The following is a 15325-nucleotide window of genomic DNA, read 5'->3' on the forward strand; positions in this document are numbered from 1 at the left end:
TATGTTAGTACACTCTTGAATTAGATTTCTACCTCAAAGATGCACAAAAAATCAATTCAACATAGATTAAGAACTTAAATGTAAAAAGCCAAACCTAACTTTCTGGAAGAAATAAAGGAAAGTATCTCTGAATTTTTTAGCAGGAAAGGATATCTTAAGCAGGACACAAAACAAACCAACCATAAAACTGAAAGATTGATAAATTCAACTATATTAAAATTCTGTTCTTCAAAAGACACCATAAAAATGAAGAAAAATCATCCAAGTGACAAAGGATTAATATATAAGAATACATAAGGAACTCCTACATATCAATATGAAAAACAAATAATTCTATAGAAAAATAGGCTACAGAAAACATGAATAGATATTTTACAAAAGAAAACATAGCTGATACATATATAAATAGCACAACCTCAATCTCGTTAGTAATCAGGGAAATACAAATTCAGACCACAATGTAAAATCATTTTACACTCACTAGATTTACTAAAATTAAAGCCTGAAAAGTTGGAGAGAACGTGGATCAGTGAGAATTCTTTACTCTCTCACCAGTGATACATAATTGGTGTTATTGTTGTTAGGTGCAATCTAGTCACTTCCAACTCACAGTGACCCTATGTACAACAGAATTAAAAAACTAACCAGTCCTGCACCACCTTCACAATTGTTGCTGTGTTTCAGCTCATTGTTGCAGCCACTATGTCAATGCATCTCTTCAAGGGTCTTCCTCTTTTTCAGTGACCCTCTACCTTACTAAGCATGATGTTCTTCTTCAGAGGCTGGTCCCTCCTGATAACATGTCTTAAGTACAGGAGATGAAGTCTCATCATCCTCACTTCCAAGGAGCACTCTGGCTGTATTTCTCCCAAGACAGACTTGTTTGTCTTTCTGGCAGTCCACAGTATGTTCGATATTCTTTACCAATACCATAATTCAAAAGCTTCAATTCTTCTTCCGTCTTCCTTATTCATTGACCAGCTGTCATGTGCATATGATGCAACTGAAAATACCATGGCTTAGGTCAAAGTCAGGAAATTGAACTTAGGGTGAAAACTAGCCACGTCCTGCCTAGTTTCTCTCTCATCCTTATTTGCCAACATACATAAAGAAACACCTACCGAGCAGAGGAAAACAGCTCAGGTCTCCAAGTTTCCCAGTAAAATTCCTTCAGCAGGGACAGAGATCTGAGGGGAACCTTCTAGACCCAGTTTCTTCCTTGTAAAATAAGGGAAATAACCCATCTCAAAGAAGCCTTGTGAGGATGAAATGAGCACCTCTATGTAAAACATGAGCTCAAATACTAGCACAGTATCTGACACAAACACAATAGACACTTGGCGATCTTTGAAAATATAATTCCAGGCTTAAAGTTGCACATCACCCTGTTAAGGCTCAGTGCTAACTCCTAAGGCCCTTCATTTTAAAGAGGAGAAAACTGAGGCCCAGAAAAGGGAAGGGATTTGGCCAGGATCTCATAAGTCAGGGGATGGACCCAGGCTAGAGCTCAGGTCCCCAGAGGAAGTGGGAGGGGAAAAGGAAGGTCTGAGTTCCTCCTAGAATGCTGTCACTTTACTGGATATTTTCCTCCTCTCTTCCTACCCCCCTCCCCGCCCTCATATCTTTGCCATGCATGCTGCCCAATATGGGGCCCCACCTGCCTGGGCACTCTGGTCCTCCTCACACCTTCCATGCCTCCACAAATCTCATGGACCACAGAACAAAGCATAAAGGACAACTCTGTGACTTTATTTGATCATTGCAAAGGGGCCAGGCTGTTTGTCTGGTCCAGCTGGACGGTCAGTCCCTGAAGGTAAGCAGGAGGCCTAAGAGAATGACACATGCAGGATCCCGACTGGAGGGCTCCCCACTCACAATCTGGGCCTTCTCCAAGATGTTACGAACCTCAGTCGCTCGGATGCTCCCTATTGTCCGAAAATTTGCTAAAAGCCTTTGATACTCACGAGCACAGCCCATAAGGAGGAAGGTAGTATTGAGATGCCCTGCAAGAAAGAGAGAGGGTAGTCAGGAATACTTTCAAGACTCACATGTCCTGACTAAGTCCAGCACAACTAGATGGTGCCCAGCTACCACCACCAACTGCTCTGACACGGATCACAACAGAGTGTCCTGGACAGAGCTGGAGAAAAATGTAGAACAAAATTCTAACTCACAAAAAAAGACCAGACTTAATCGTCTGACAGAGACTGGAGAAACCCGGAAACTATGGCCCCAGATACCCTTTTAACTCAGTACTGAAGTCACTCCTGAGGTTCATCCTTCAGACAAAGATTAGACAGGCCCATAAAATAAACCAAGACTAAATGGGCACACCAGCCCAGGGGCAGGGACAAGAAGGCAGGAGGGGACAAGGGAAGCAGGTAACAGGGAAGCCGAGGTCAAGAAGGGGAGAGGGATGATGTCTTGTGGAGTTGGCAACCAATGTCACAAAACAATATGTGTATTAATTGTTTAATGAGAAATTTGCTCTGTAAAACTTCATCTAAAGTACAATAAAAAATAAAAAAGACTCACGTGTCCTGCCCCTCTTTCCAGGTGCCCCTCAAAAACTGGAAACTGCTCTCCCACCAAAGGCTTGGGCACTAGGCACTTTACCCCTTCCTCCTCAGGAAATTTATGTGCCTGAGTCCCTGCAGCCCCAATCCCACCTCCAGATCCCACCAGCCTCTCTCACAGACATAAAGGTACTAGACAACACCTGAAATAGAGTCAGCATTTGACAACCAGTTTCCTCCTCTCACCTGCCTGAAATTTTAAGGTGGAACTGTAGCACACAGAGGCTCCCATGGGGCAAAATTCAGTGGTGACAAAATTTGGCAAGCAATCCTCAGTGTGCTTACCCACACAGGTGGGGCAAGTATGAGAAGAAAACTCTATAGACAAAGGAGCGCTGGCCTTGAGTTTCACAATAGGGTCCAAGTTGGTCAGGTTGTTGCAGAGGTAGCTCCGGCAGACGCGGCTATAGGAGGCAATGGACACTCCAGGTGGTGAAACGAGGTAAGCGATTTGTGGGGGATAAGATAAGGCTGGGGTGCAGCCTTTAAAACCCACAACGCCCCTTTTGGTCCCTGAGGAGCAGAGGATTCGAGAGCTTTGATCAGTGTCTTTGGCTCCACCCAGACTCCATCCTCCCACACCCTGCTTTTCCAGTGTCCACCCTGCCCCATGGCCAGCTTTGCCCCACCCCCAGTACCTGGTCACTGCAGCTACCCGGGGCTCAAATGCTGGGTCTCTGTCAGCATCTCCTCACTCCTCTCACCACAGGAGCCCCTCTGCTCCTCTCTCCGTTCACCCTGCGCTTTTCTTCTCCCCCAGATTGGGATCTGCCCACCTCCATCCTGCCCTCTTATTCAATCCACGCCACAACCATCTGGGTCTCCTGCCACTGTCCTGAGGTTAGCCCCAAAGGTATAATGGGGTAAATATCTGGAACTCCAGTCCAGAATCCCTGGGTGCAGAGGGGCAAAATAACAAGCAAAAAGAAAGGTATCAAGCCCACTCCCACGTCACCTGTCTCAATGAACAGCAGTGTCTCCTCGCAGCCCTCTCTCAGCTGGCACACCATACTCCTCATCAGATGCCAGTACCAGTTATGGAGAGTAACTGCTCTGAAGAGTGAGGCTGTTGCTTCATAGCACAAAAGAGCCCCAGCCCCTAGAAAGAGAATGCTCTTCCAGTCATCTGCCCCTTGCACTGCTTCCTCAGCCCCTGGATTCTTCCAGCTTCCAGGACTGGCAGCCAAGAACTCAGCCTCCACAGATCCTGTCCCCTGAGGGATCCAGATATCCAACCCCTCACCCTCTGGGGTCCCAAAACATCCAACCCCATGTGACATACGAGGCAGAGTAGAGACGGTTCCTAGGAGGCAAAGCAGCTTCACAAGGCTCAAATGCTGGAGTCCCATGGTCTTGTGTATGGGTCCGGGATGTTAGAGGTCAGTCTGGAACCAACTTCAGTCTAGGTCCCAAACTGGGTTCTCCTCAGTCCTTGAATTCTCTGTCCACCTGCCTCTGAGTCACTGTCTGGAGAGAAAGTTGGTTGGGTTAGCTTCTGTGACATAGCCTCCCTGAGACCTTCTGGGATGCAGCTCTTCCCATCTCCATAGTCTCCCCTCCAACCTAATCCTCACCCACCACCTAAGCTTCTCAAAGCGCAGTTCTCACTTCCTCCAGGTCCTCCCACTGGAACATGGTGCACGCAGAGGACACCGTTTATCCAAAGGATCACTATTATACAGGCTGTTCTCCCACCAGAAGCAATGAGACCAGAATAACAAAGGACGCTTAAAACCCCTGAGTGTGTGGAAGCTAACTGACATATTACTAAATAACCCTTGGTTCAAAAGGGAAATTTAAAACAATCTAGAACTGAATAATAATGACACAACATGTCACACACACACAAATTAGTGCATATAAAATCTGATAAAAACTGAACAAGACCTGTGGTTAAGAGTTTTGTACCAGTGTCAATTTCCTGCTAATACACTGCAGTTATATAAGATGTCCCCATGAGGAAGCAGGAAGAAGGGTTCAAGTGATTCTATATGCTATTTTTGCAACTTTATGTGAGCCAATAATCGTTTCAAAATAAAAAGTTTTTTTTTTTTTAAAAAAGCTACAAGTCAAAATCTGGGACACAACTAAAGCAATACTTAGAAGTAAATTTATCAGGAAACAAGAAGCATTAAAAGATTACCTGAATTACCTAAAGAAGTTGTAAAAAGAGCAACAAAGCAACCTTCCCCTCTCCCCCTCAAAAAAAGAATGGAATAAAGATAATGGCAGAAATTAATGAAATAGGGGGGAAAAGATCACTTTAAAAACCTAACACTCATTCTTTGAAAAGATTGCTAAGAGTCTTCTGGCAAAACTGATCAAGAGAAAATGAAAATTAAATAGAGTGAAAAATGGGAAGTAACAGAACCCAATGTCTTAAAAATAATAACAATGTCATGAACAACTCTACATTTATAAATGTGGAAAACTAGATGAAGTGGATAAATTTCTAAGAGTATGAAATGCAAAAATTGACATAAGATAAGTATATGGAAAGTCTTCAACTGACAAGAATGTGCCAGGGTCTCCTGCAAACTGACAAGAGAGCAACCTCGGTAGAAAAATGAGCAAAGCATATGAAGAGGCAATTCACAGAAGAGTAAACCAGAAAAGCTAACACGCATTTGAAGAGATGCTCAAACTCAATCGTAACAGAAATGCAATCTATTTAACTGTACTTCTACCAGACTGGCCAAGATCAGAAAGCTGGGACAAGGTAACTGTTGGCAGGAATGTGGGAATATAGAGACTCTCATGCACTGATGCTCATGAAGTGTTCTTAGGTGCTGTCAAGTCAGTTCCAACTTCAGCAACCCTGTGTACAACAGAACAAAACACTACCCAGTCCTGTGCCATTCTCAATATTATTGCTATGTCTGAGCTCATTGTTGCACCCACCATGTCAATCCATCTCAGTGAGGGTCTTCCTCTTTTCTAATGACCCTCTACTTTACCAAGAATGATGTCCTTCTCCAGGGACTGGTCCAAAAGTATGTGAGATGAAGTCTCTCCATCTTCACTTCTAAGGAGCATTCTTGGTATACTTCTTCCAAGACAGGTTTGTTCATTCTTCTGTCAGTCCATAGTATTCAATATTCTTTGCCAACACCATAATTCAAATGCATCAATTCTTCTTCGATGTTCCTTATTCACTGTCCAGCTTTCTCTTACATATGAGGCAATTGAAAACACCATGGCTTGGGTCAGGAGCAGCTTAGTCCTTAAAGTGACATCTTTGCTTTTTAACACTTTAAAGAGGTCCTTTGCAGTAGATTTGCCGAGTATAATATGTCATTTGATTTCTCGGCTACTGCTTCCATGAGCGCTGATTGTGAATCCAAGTAAAATGAAATCTTTGACAATTTCAATATTTTCTCCATTTGTCATGATGTTGATTATTGGTCCAGTTGTGACGATTTTTGTTTTCTTTATGTTGAGGTGTAAACCATACTGAAGGCTGTAGTCTTTGATCTTCATCAGTAAGTGCTTCAAGTCGTCTTCACTTTCAGCAAGCAAGATTGTGTCACCTGCATATTGCAGGTTGCTAATGATTCTTCCTTCAATCCTGATGCCGTGTTCTTCTTCATATAGTTCAACTTCTCAGATTTGTTCAGCACACAGATTGAATAAGTATGTTGAAAGGATACAACCCTGACACACACGTTTCCTGACTTTAAACCATGCAGCATCTGCTTGTTCTGTTAGAATGACTACCTCTTGGTCTATACACAGATTCCTCATAAGCACAATTAAATGTTCTGGAATTCCATTCTTCACAATGTTACCCATAACTTGTTAAGATCCACACAGTCCAATGCCTTTGCACAGTCAATAAAACACAGGTAAACATATTTCTAGTATTCTCTGCTTTCAGCCAAGGTCCATCTGACATCAGCAATGATATACCTCGCTTCACATTCTCTTCTGAATCCAACTTGAATTTCTGGCAGTTCTCTGCTGATGTACTGCTGCAACCCTTTTTGAACTATCTTAAGCAAAATTTTACTGATATTGTTATTGCTTAACAATTTCCGCATTCTGTTGGATCATCTTTCTTTGGAATGAGCACATATATGGATGGCCAGGTACCTGTCTTCCAAATTACTTGGCATAGACAAGTGAGCATTTCCAGCTTTGCATCTGTTTGTTGAAACATCTCAATTGGTAGTCTGTCTATTCCTGGAGCCTTGTTTCTTGCCAATGCCCTCAGTGTAGCTTGGACTTCTTCCTTCACCTGAAATGGTTGAACATCGATCAATCCTTTTTGGTACAGTTACTCTGTACATTCCTTTCATTTTATTTTGATGTTTCCTGCATCATTCAATATATAGGGCTATAAGGACTCTTGTGCACTGCTGTTCATGGCATAACTTGGGGGAATTTAAGACCTTCTTCTGGACCCTGAGGAACAGAAAAGTTGAGAGTACTGAGCAGTTTTTTGGATCCACAGCAGCATTGCAGGGAGGAAGCTGGCAATACTCAGTTTAACTGGGTTTACAGATACCAATTCTGTTCCTAGCTTTACATAACAGAAATGTCTATCCTGGTCTACCGATGAATACGTATGAGAAGCAACATTATCGGTGGTGGTGGTGAAATGAGGCAATGTGAGTGTCCCTCCCCAAGACCATGAAGCAGTAAGAAGCAACTGTTAGATGTACACATAACAAAGATGCATCATAAAAACACAGTGCTGATGATGTCAAATAGTAAATAACACAATATCACTTGCATAAATTAAAAATTCAAGCACATAAAACGCTACACATCTTACAAGAAAACACAAACCAAAGATACACAATAACCACCTTAGAATGACTGCCTATGGGAAGGCCAGGGAATTAAAGTGAGGAATCAGGATTAAAGAAAATAACTAAAACAATGTAGAGGGTACAAAGTTAGTGGGCTTTGAACTCAAAGACAAACCAAGGTTGGAAACCTTACTCGTCCAGGTATTAGTTGTGTGATCTTGTACAATTTGTTGAACTCAGAACCTGCTTCCTCGTTTATAAAACGGATTAATAATACATCTCATGGGATCATGGTGAGAATTGACAAAATCATAATATAAAGTGCTTGGCATATGCTAAACTCTCCATAAATATTTGTTCTCCTGCAATGTCACAAAACAATTTGTGTATTAACTATTTAATGAGAAACTAATTTGGTCTGCAAGCTTTCACTGAAATCACAATAAAAAAGACAAAAAAAAATCTGTTTTCCTGTCTCCCTCCTCAGTATCTAAAGGATCAAGTTCAATCTCTTCAGTTGGCCAGCAAGCCCCTCCCCAGATTGGCCCCAAACCACCTTTCTAACCTTTCCAACTTTATCTAGTACTGTTCCCCTGCACATTAGTCCAGCTAGAGGTCAACTGTGCCACTTCTTTCTGCCCAGAATGCCACAGATACACAGGCTCTGTCACCCAGAACTCTATAGCAAAGGGGCTAAAACCCCCAGAAAAGATGGGACACGGCAAGAGGAAATGAAGGCTGAAGAAGGATCACACAAAGGGATTAGGCCAATGAGAAACAATGGCACATACCAGCCTGGGATGCAAAAATGGCAGAACCCAACAATGTGAGCACAAACAGGGACACAACCAGAAAGATTCAACTCCTCAAGGAGAAAAGGATGGAGTGGTCAGAGGGAAAGCAACTCCTTGAAAAGAGAAACCATACACAGACGGAAGGGCAAACGGAATGGAACGTTGCGGGGAGGAGAGAGGAGGGCCAGCAGAGAGAGCACAATCAGAAGGGCAGTGGAATGAGGGGAGGAACACAAAGACGTGACCTTCAGGGGGACAAGGAGACAATCTCAGAGAGTGAAAGAGAGAAAAAGAGACAGGGCAGGACGCACAGATAAAAGGGCATTACACACAGAGGACGGTGTGGGAAAACGTGAAGCTAGGCCTATGAGAGATACACAGAGAAAACAAGTACAGGATGGAGCCCTGAGAGCGGGATGAAATCGGGAAGGAGTCGCACAGTGAGGCCGGAAAAAGCTAAAAAGACAGAAAAACCAGACTGGAGCCCCCTGGAGCCCCCAGAAAGGTCTCGGGGATAAAAGGTGGCAGGGAAGGGGCCAGGAAGGTAGGGAGCAGGGCACAGGGTGGAATGGGGTCTGTAAATCAGCAGGACAGACAAGGGGAGAGAAAATCGAGGACAGGAAAATCAGAGACAAGGAAAGAGATGCAGGGAGCGGAGACAACCTGAGAAGACGGGCCCAGGAAGCTAAATGGGAAATCACAGGAGGGAGGTGCACACAAGGAGAGCGGTAGATCAGGAGTTGGGGCACAGGGGAGCGATGAGAAAACGGAAGCGTCTACACAGGATGCCCCGAGGAAGAGCCACTGAGCCCAGTCGAAAACTCAGAGGCAGAAAGCAGGTGGCCTGCGCACGCAGCGAGGCCAGAAAGGCGAGGCTGTGCGCCTGCGCAGACAGGCCCAGGTCAACGCCTGGGGCGGGGCCACTATGGGCCTTTCCCGGGGGGGCAGCGCCAGCCTTGGTTCTGGAAGCGCTATTCGACGCCCCATTGGTCACCTCCTCCAAAAGGGGAGGAACAATCTGAGAAGGCAAGCCACTGGGGAGGAGGAAGGGGCGCGAGATTCAACTCGACGCGCTATTGGCTGGCCTGATAGTCTGGCTTAAAGAGAAGCGAGCGGGAGGTAGGGGGCAGGCCGTCAGTTCTGAATCCTGAAACTCATTGGCTGCCCCCTCCTATGGCAGTAGGCGGTGCTTGAAGCTGATTGGTCCCTGTTGTAAGGGGCGGGAAAACAGCGAGAGCGCAGCCGTTCCTCAGGCTACTTCTTTACCCGCTTTGATCGCGTCTTCCTGACTTTGACCCCGCTCGAGGTTGTGGTAACCCACGGGCTGGCAGCAGAACACCACCCCTTCCTTTCTGTCCCCTCTCCCCTTCTCTATTGCGCTGGACCCGCGCCCTCCCCCCCCCCCAGCATCCTTTCCCCTTCCCATCAGCTCTGGCCCTGTGGAGCTCCTCGCGACCCTCGCCTCTCCTCCCCAACTCCGCGCGCTCCCGTGCCCCTCCCCCTCCCTGGGACCGTAGGGTGGGGCTACTGGCCAGCGGTTGGGGGGGTGGCTGCTGAAAGGGGGTGCTGCACGGGGAGGTGGTGCACTGAAAGGGTGGGAGGGATAATGCATGAAATTAATTGTAAGTGGGAAAATGAGCATGAAGCAAAGGGCGCAACAACTGCTTGGGTTTGCATAAAAGATTGGATGTCCTGTGGGTTCAATAGAGGAATCTGTGCCTGAGAAGAGGGCTTCAGGGCCTGGCACAGGAAAGGAACTCAGTAAACATTTATGGAGTGAATGAATGAATAAGTTAGTGAAAATAGCGCAAGGGAGCCATGAGAATAGTGGAATTACTGGGGGGTACTAGAGAGTATTCTGATTAAAAGGGGCCCAAGAACAAAACCAGATGGAAGTAGTACAATGGGCAAATTGAATTGCAGGTCACACATGAGACTAATAATAGAAGCGAGTGTGGGTGCATAAAAATATTTGTAGGAATTGAATAAATGCTGGAATGTTGGGTGATAAGTGTTGAAGAGGATGCCAGGAATACCAGTTAGGCGAACAAGGGTGCTCGTAGAAAGAGGGTATAAGAATTGTGGGGGGCATGACAGTGCATGAGTATGCCTGATGCTGGGATTTATGAGTGGGGAAGTCTGAAGGTGAGCAAAAGAGGCTAAGCTTTGGATAGGAAGGGCAGATAGGAAAGAGGAGAGGGGTTTTTTAGGAAGAAAGTGCTCCTAGGAAGGAGGATACCTGAGGAGGGTAGAGGGATGAAGAGGGGAGAAGTCCAGGGAGAAGGGAGGGTGAAAGCTGAGTCCATGGTGGGTGGGATGGAGAACCACCTCAGGTGTAGCCTCCCAGGAGTGGAGAGTTTGGTTAGGGGAGGGTCCACATGGCCATCGTGACCCTCCACTCCTAACTCTAGATCCATGGAACCCAATAAAATGCCTGCTGTCCACCACTGCCCCTCAGACTCTGCCACAGGGGATGAGCCCGGAGCCTCCCAGGGCACTGAGCTCATTCCCAGGAGAACTGTCAGTCGCTCTCCAACCTGCGCCCGCTGCCGCAACCACGGCGTCACTGCCCACCTCAAGGGACACAAGCGCCTCTGCCTCTTCCAGGCTTGTGAGTGTCACAAGTGTGTCCTAATCTTGTGAGTATGAGGTTCAGGGAAGGGAGGCGGACAAGCCTCTTCTAAAGAGTGGCTGACCTTTGACTCACAACCCCCCCCCCACTTTTAGGGAGCGCCGAAGGGTCATGGCTGCCCAGGTGGCCTTGCGTAGGCAGCAGGAGGCACAGCTAAAGAGGCACCTGGCTCAGGGACTGATGAGCCCCAAAGCGGCCAGCCGTGTCAAGAAGGGAGCCACTCAACCAGGGGTCCCCCGTGAGTGTCTGTCCAGGGATGGGGCAGGGGTTTGAGTGTGGAAAGCAAAAGTAGAGAAAAGAGTTCCTGTCCTACCACTGATTGCAGTGTGACTTTGGGCAAGGTATTTCTACTCTCTGGGCTCAGCCTCCCCAACTATGAAATGTGATCAGGTGTTGGGAGGATGGAGTGAGATGGGGGTAGAAAAGGGCCACGGGCAGGGAAGAACTCAGTTTGGGAGTAGAATGGGAAAGTGCTCACCAAAGCTCTCCCTGGTTCCTCACAGCTGGGAAGGAGAACATAGCACCCCAGCCTCAGACCCCCCGTGGGGCAATCCCACTGGCTCTGACACCCCCTGGGAAGGTAAGGAGACTCTGGACCCAGAGGGAAGGGCTCCCACCCTAGCCATTGCCCAGACCCCTTCCTCTGTGTCCTGGACATCTGGGTCCTACCCCTGACCCTGACTTACTTTGTAATCTTGGACAAATCACTTCTCTTCCATGAGCAAAAATGGGGGTGCAGAACTTTAAGGTCCTCCCAGCTCTGATGTTTTGGGGTCCAACCTATATCTAAAAACATACCCATTCCTCGTCCCCATGCTCAGCCTTGTACCTGACTCCATCCCTTACCCTCTGCTCCTCAGGAGAACTCACATGGGCCTCTGCTGTTCAGTCGTCCCCCAGAAGCCTTGCCTTTGCCCTGGACTCCGCTGCCTCCAGGCCCTTGGGCTTCTGGGCACTGGTTGCCTCCAGGCCTGTCCATGCCACCCCCAGTGGTGTGCCGCTTGCTTTGCCAAGAATCTGCTGTCCCTCTGCATCCCTTCCCTGGTAAGATGGTCAATCAACATTTGTTCATTTAACAGATATTTGAGGGACAGCGTGCTGCTGTATCAAGAGAGAAGAGGAAGGACACAGTGGGGAGAGGGAGGACAGAAGATCTGACCTCTGACCCCTGTACATTCTGCATTCTCTCTTATTAGGCTTTCTTTTAATAATGTATTTTATTTAACCCCATATATCCAAAATGTTATCATTTTAACATGCAATCAATATAAAAATTATTGAGAAATTTTACATTCTTTTTTGTTTGTACTGAATCTTAGAAATCTGTTTAGTATTTTATGCTTACAAACCAAAAAAACCAAACCCATTGCTGTAGAATTGATCCTGACTCATGGCAACCTCACATGTTACAGAGTAGAACTGAACTATAGCACATCTCAGTCAGGATTCTCCACATTTCAAGTGCCCAGTAGCCAAGTGTGGCAAATGACACAGATTTAAAGACTTGATCAGTTTCAGTTTCTTTGTTCTTTGGAAAGAATGTCTAGCTGTTGTCTCTGTTTTTTTCCCCCTCATTAGGCTTTGATCCTGGCACCTCACTCCGCCTGCCCACTCATGGGCCCCTCCCAACCTGCCCAGGACCTCGCCCGATACTGACAGCTCCTCTTTCTGGAGAGTCCCAAGGACCCCCTGGCCTGCCCCGCACGTGAGTGGAGAGAGAAAGATGTATGTTTATTGTGTGCTTAACCCTGTGCTGGACGCCATAATGGATGACGAAGAAGAGAATTTCTCAGACAAATAGGATAGCTGTGAGACATTGGACAAATAACTTTATCTCTCTGAGTCTGCTTTTGTATCAGAAAATGGGGACACTATTTCTTGGATTGTTGTGAGAATTAGCAATAGTGTTTGTAATACACCTAGCACAGGCCTTGGCCTTGAACAAATGGTGGTTATTGCATCCACTTAAACATGTAAGATGGGGTAGAATTGCCTGCTGAAATGGGGGGCTGTGATGGGGAGCACTGCAGAGGGCATTAGAGAAAGCTTCCTAAAGGTAGGCCAAGCTAGTCCTTCAGATTACCTGGGGATTGGGGGATTGTAGGGGAGGGAAACCAGACTCTGGGCAGGGACAGTAATCCCAGTCCCTCCAGGTGTTTTTAAAAACTGATACCAATGATTTCCCATAATCCTCACAGTAGCCTTGGGAGGAAAAAGCTGGCAGAGATTTTCAGTTGACAGAAAACAAAGCAGGCCAAGACAAGGGAAGGGACCTACCCAAGGCCACAAAACCTAATGGCCCAACAGACACTCGGCTTCCCAGATCAGGATAAAGCAAAATCCTGCTTTATGTGTACGCATCAGTCCCTGTGTTTAACCCCGCTGGCATCTTCTCTCCTTGTTTCTAGATGCTCGACTCTGATCCTCCAGCCCTGTGGCACCCCAGACCCTCTTCTGCTACAGCCACAGGTCCTGAGGAAGAAGGGGATTCAGGACTCTGTGGGAGGGAAGAACAGGGGTCTGGGAAGGAATCAGGGGCTGCGGGAGCACTTAAAGGATGGACAGAAGTGGGCATTCCCAGTATGCTGCTCTCACTTTCCTTGCAGGTCTCTGGAGCCTCTCGCCTGTCCTGGACATCGGCTCCCTCAGAACGGCAACTTCAGAGGGAGGCAGCAGAGGCCCTTGTGGGGCTGAAAGATTCATCCCAGGCTCCCCGCCTGACCCCTTCTATCCCCCCTAACCCTGCCTGGATCTCCCTGCTCCACCCCTGTGGCCCAGCAGGTAACCCGTTTCCTCCCCAGGACCAGTGTAGGGGCCTGGGAGACAATGGACTAGGGACGTATGGGTGGTGGAGGTCACTACAGTGAGCAGGGACTAACCAAGGAGATCAGAGTCAGCAGGTTGTACCTCTTCAGGCCCAGGCCCCCAAGCTCCTCAGCCTAGCCCCTGGGATTACACTTGAGAGTTATTCACATTGAGCTTTGCACTCACCAGCAAATGTCCAGTGCCATAATGTCAAGGTAAGTGAGGCCCTGAGAGAGATAGGGACTTGCCCAAGGGCATAAAGCAAGACAATGGCAGAGCCTGATCTCTGACTCTATGCCAAGGCTCTCTCCGTGGGCCCAGACTGCCTGCTGAAATCTGGAGAGGGGCTGAAGAGCTGATGAGAGTCAGGCCTGGGAGAAGTTCTGATAACTGTCTTCAAGGAGCTTCCATTCTAATTGGGGAACCTAGATGCCTCCACAAGGCACAGTGACAAGCCTGGAGAGGACTGAAGGAGACTTGAGGAATGAGAAACACCTAGGGAGACAGGGAAAGAAGGCTGAGAATTCTCTAACTCAAATGGGGGATTGGGCATGGTGTGGGTAAGGAAACTGATCTAGAGGATCAGAGAAAGATAAAGCTGGAGAGGTTTAGGAGTCTCTGATATGCCGGGTTTAGGTCTACACTCAACTGTGCTAGAAGGGGAGCCAGGGAATGTTCCCGAATTAGGTAGGCACATATTCAGAGACCCTGAGCTGTAGAAAGAGAAATATGGAGGGATTGGAGGAAGCAAAACTGGAGATGGGAAAATCAGCAAGGAGGAGGTCTGTGCAATAATCCAAGTGGGCAAGGATGAGGCCCGGTGGAAGGGGGTGTAGAGAAGAGGGGACTGGAGAAATGGGTATGACCTGGCCTTGCCCCTTTCTTTCCTGCAGCTGCTGCTGGAGGAAGAGGATTCCAGCCTGTTGGCCCCTCTCTCCGACCCAGCCCAGCCGCCTCCGTTGCTCTGCGTATTGGGCGTCTAGGGTCCATCTCTCTCCTGAGCTAGGAATCCAGAGGTAGAGGCCTCTCTGGGGCAGGGGGGCCACAGCCTGCAGGCACTGCATGTTTGGTATTGTACTTAAGGATTTATGCATGAAATGTAATGTAGTAGAAGCTTCGACTTTTTTTTTAAGTTTTCAGGTGTTAAGTTAGCCTTCAGTTCCTTTAATAACAGGGGCCATTTCCTTAGCTGCGGGTGGATATTCTCTTACCCCTCCCCCCAGGATCCTGGGGGCTGTTTAAATCCCCATTAAAGAGGCAGTTGTGTAATTTAAGCTGATGAGTATTTAAATGGGCTTTTGATTTTTTTTTGCATGAGGTCATGTCCCAGGGCATTTATTTGACATGTGACTCTGTGGGTACCTCTGCTCTTATGTCTGTCTCCATGCATGTGAAAACTGAAACATATTTCAATCTTATATCTAGGTTTGTGTGGGTAAGCAAGAAATAAACCTTTGTTGTTTTAAGCCACTGAGATTTGGGGATTGTTTGTTACCACAGCCTAGCCCAGTCTGTCTTGACTGACAGAAAGGACTTGTTCAATTCACTTTCCAAAGTGAGAATCAGTTATTCAATAACTACCACAAATAAACACAAACTGTGATTTCTTATTATGTCCAGATAAGAAAGAGTGGTAGAAGCTTGTAATGGAAGATTTACTGATTCAATAATTAAGCGTCTGCTGTGTGCCAAGTGGAAACCCTAGTTAAGAGCTACGGCAATATGTATCCACCAGACGGTCCTTGGAAACCCTATGGGGCGGTT

At 46.9% G+C, this 15325-nt stretch overlaps 2 protein-coding genes across 3 annotated transcripts; one reads left to right on the forward strand and one right to left on the reverse strand.

Moving 5' to 3' along the window:
* Positions 1-293: 293 nt before the first annotated feature.
* Positions 294-4409, reverse strand: LYPD4 (LY6/PLAUR domain containing 4). 2 transcript variants are annotated; one of them, XM_064293711.1, is made up of 4 exons: positions 3859-4409; positions 3532-3675; positions 2763-3089; positions 294-2003 (listed from the first exon to the last, which is right to left on the reverse strand). In XM_064293711.1, the coding sequence occupies exons 1-4, from the start codon at positions 3923-3925 to the stop codon at positions 1801-1803; spliced, it is 741 nt and encodes a 246-aa protein (XP_064149781.1). In that variant the 5' UTR covers positions 3926-4409; the 3' UTR covers positions 294-1800. The 2 variants fall into 2 exon arrangements, with proteins under 2 accessions (XP_064149781.1, XP_010600807.1); XM_010602505.3 differs by lacking the exon at positions 3532-3675 and having other exon boundaries at positions 3820-4409.
* A 5306-nt stretch (positions 4410-9715) lies between these two features.
* On the forward strand, positions 9716-15325 carry DMRTC2 (DMRT like family C2). The gene is given in 8 exon segments (XM_064293716.1): positions 9716-10763; positions 10852-10994; positions 11260-11336; positions 11620-11800; positions 12335-12461; positions 13165-13355; positions 13358-13537; positions 14455-15325. Coding segments are annotated over 8 exon segments (1236 nt in total). The 5' UTR covers positions 9716-10539; the 3' UTR covers positions 14568-15325.

This window comes from Loxodonta africana, chromosome 11, assembly GCF_030014295.1.
Source record: "Loxodonta africana isolate mLoxAfr1 chromosome 11, mLoxAfr1.hap2, whole genome shotgun sequence".
NCBI classification, from domain to species: Eukaryota; Metazoa; Chordata; class Mammalia; order Proboscidea; family Elephantidae; genus Loxodonta; species Loxodonta africana.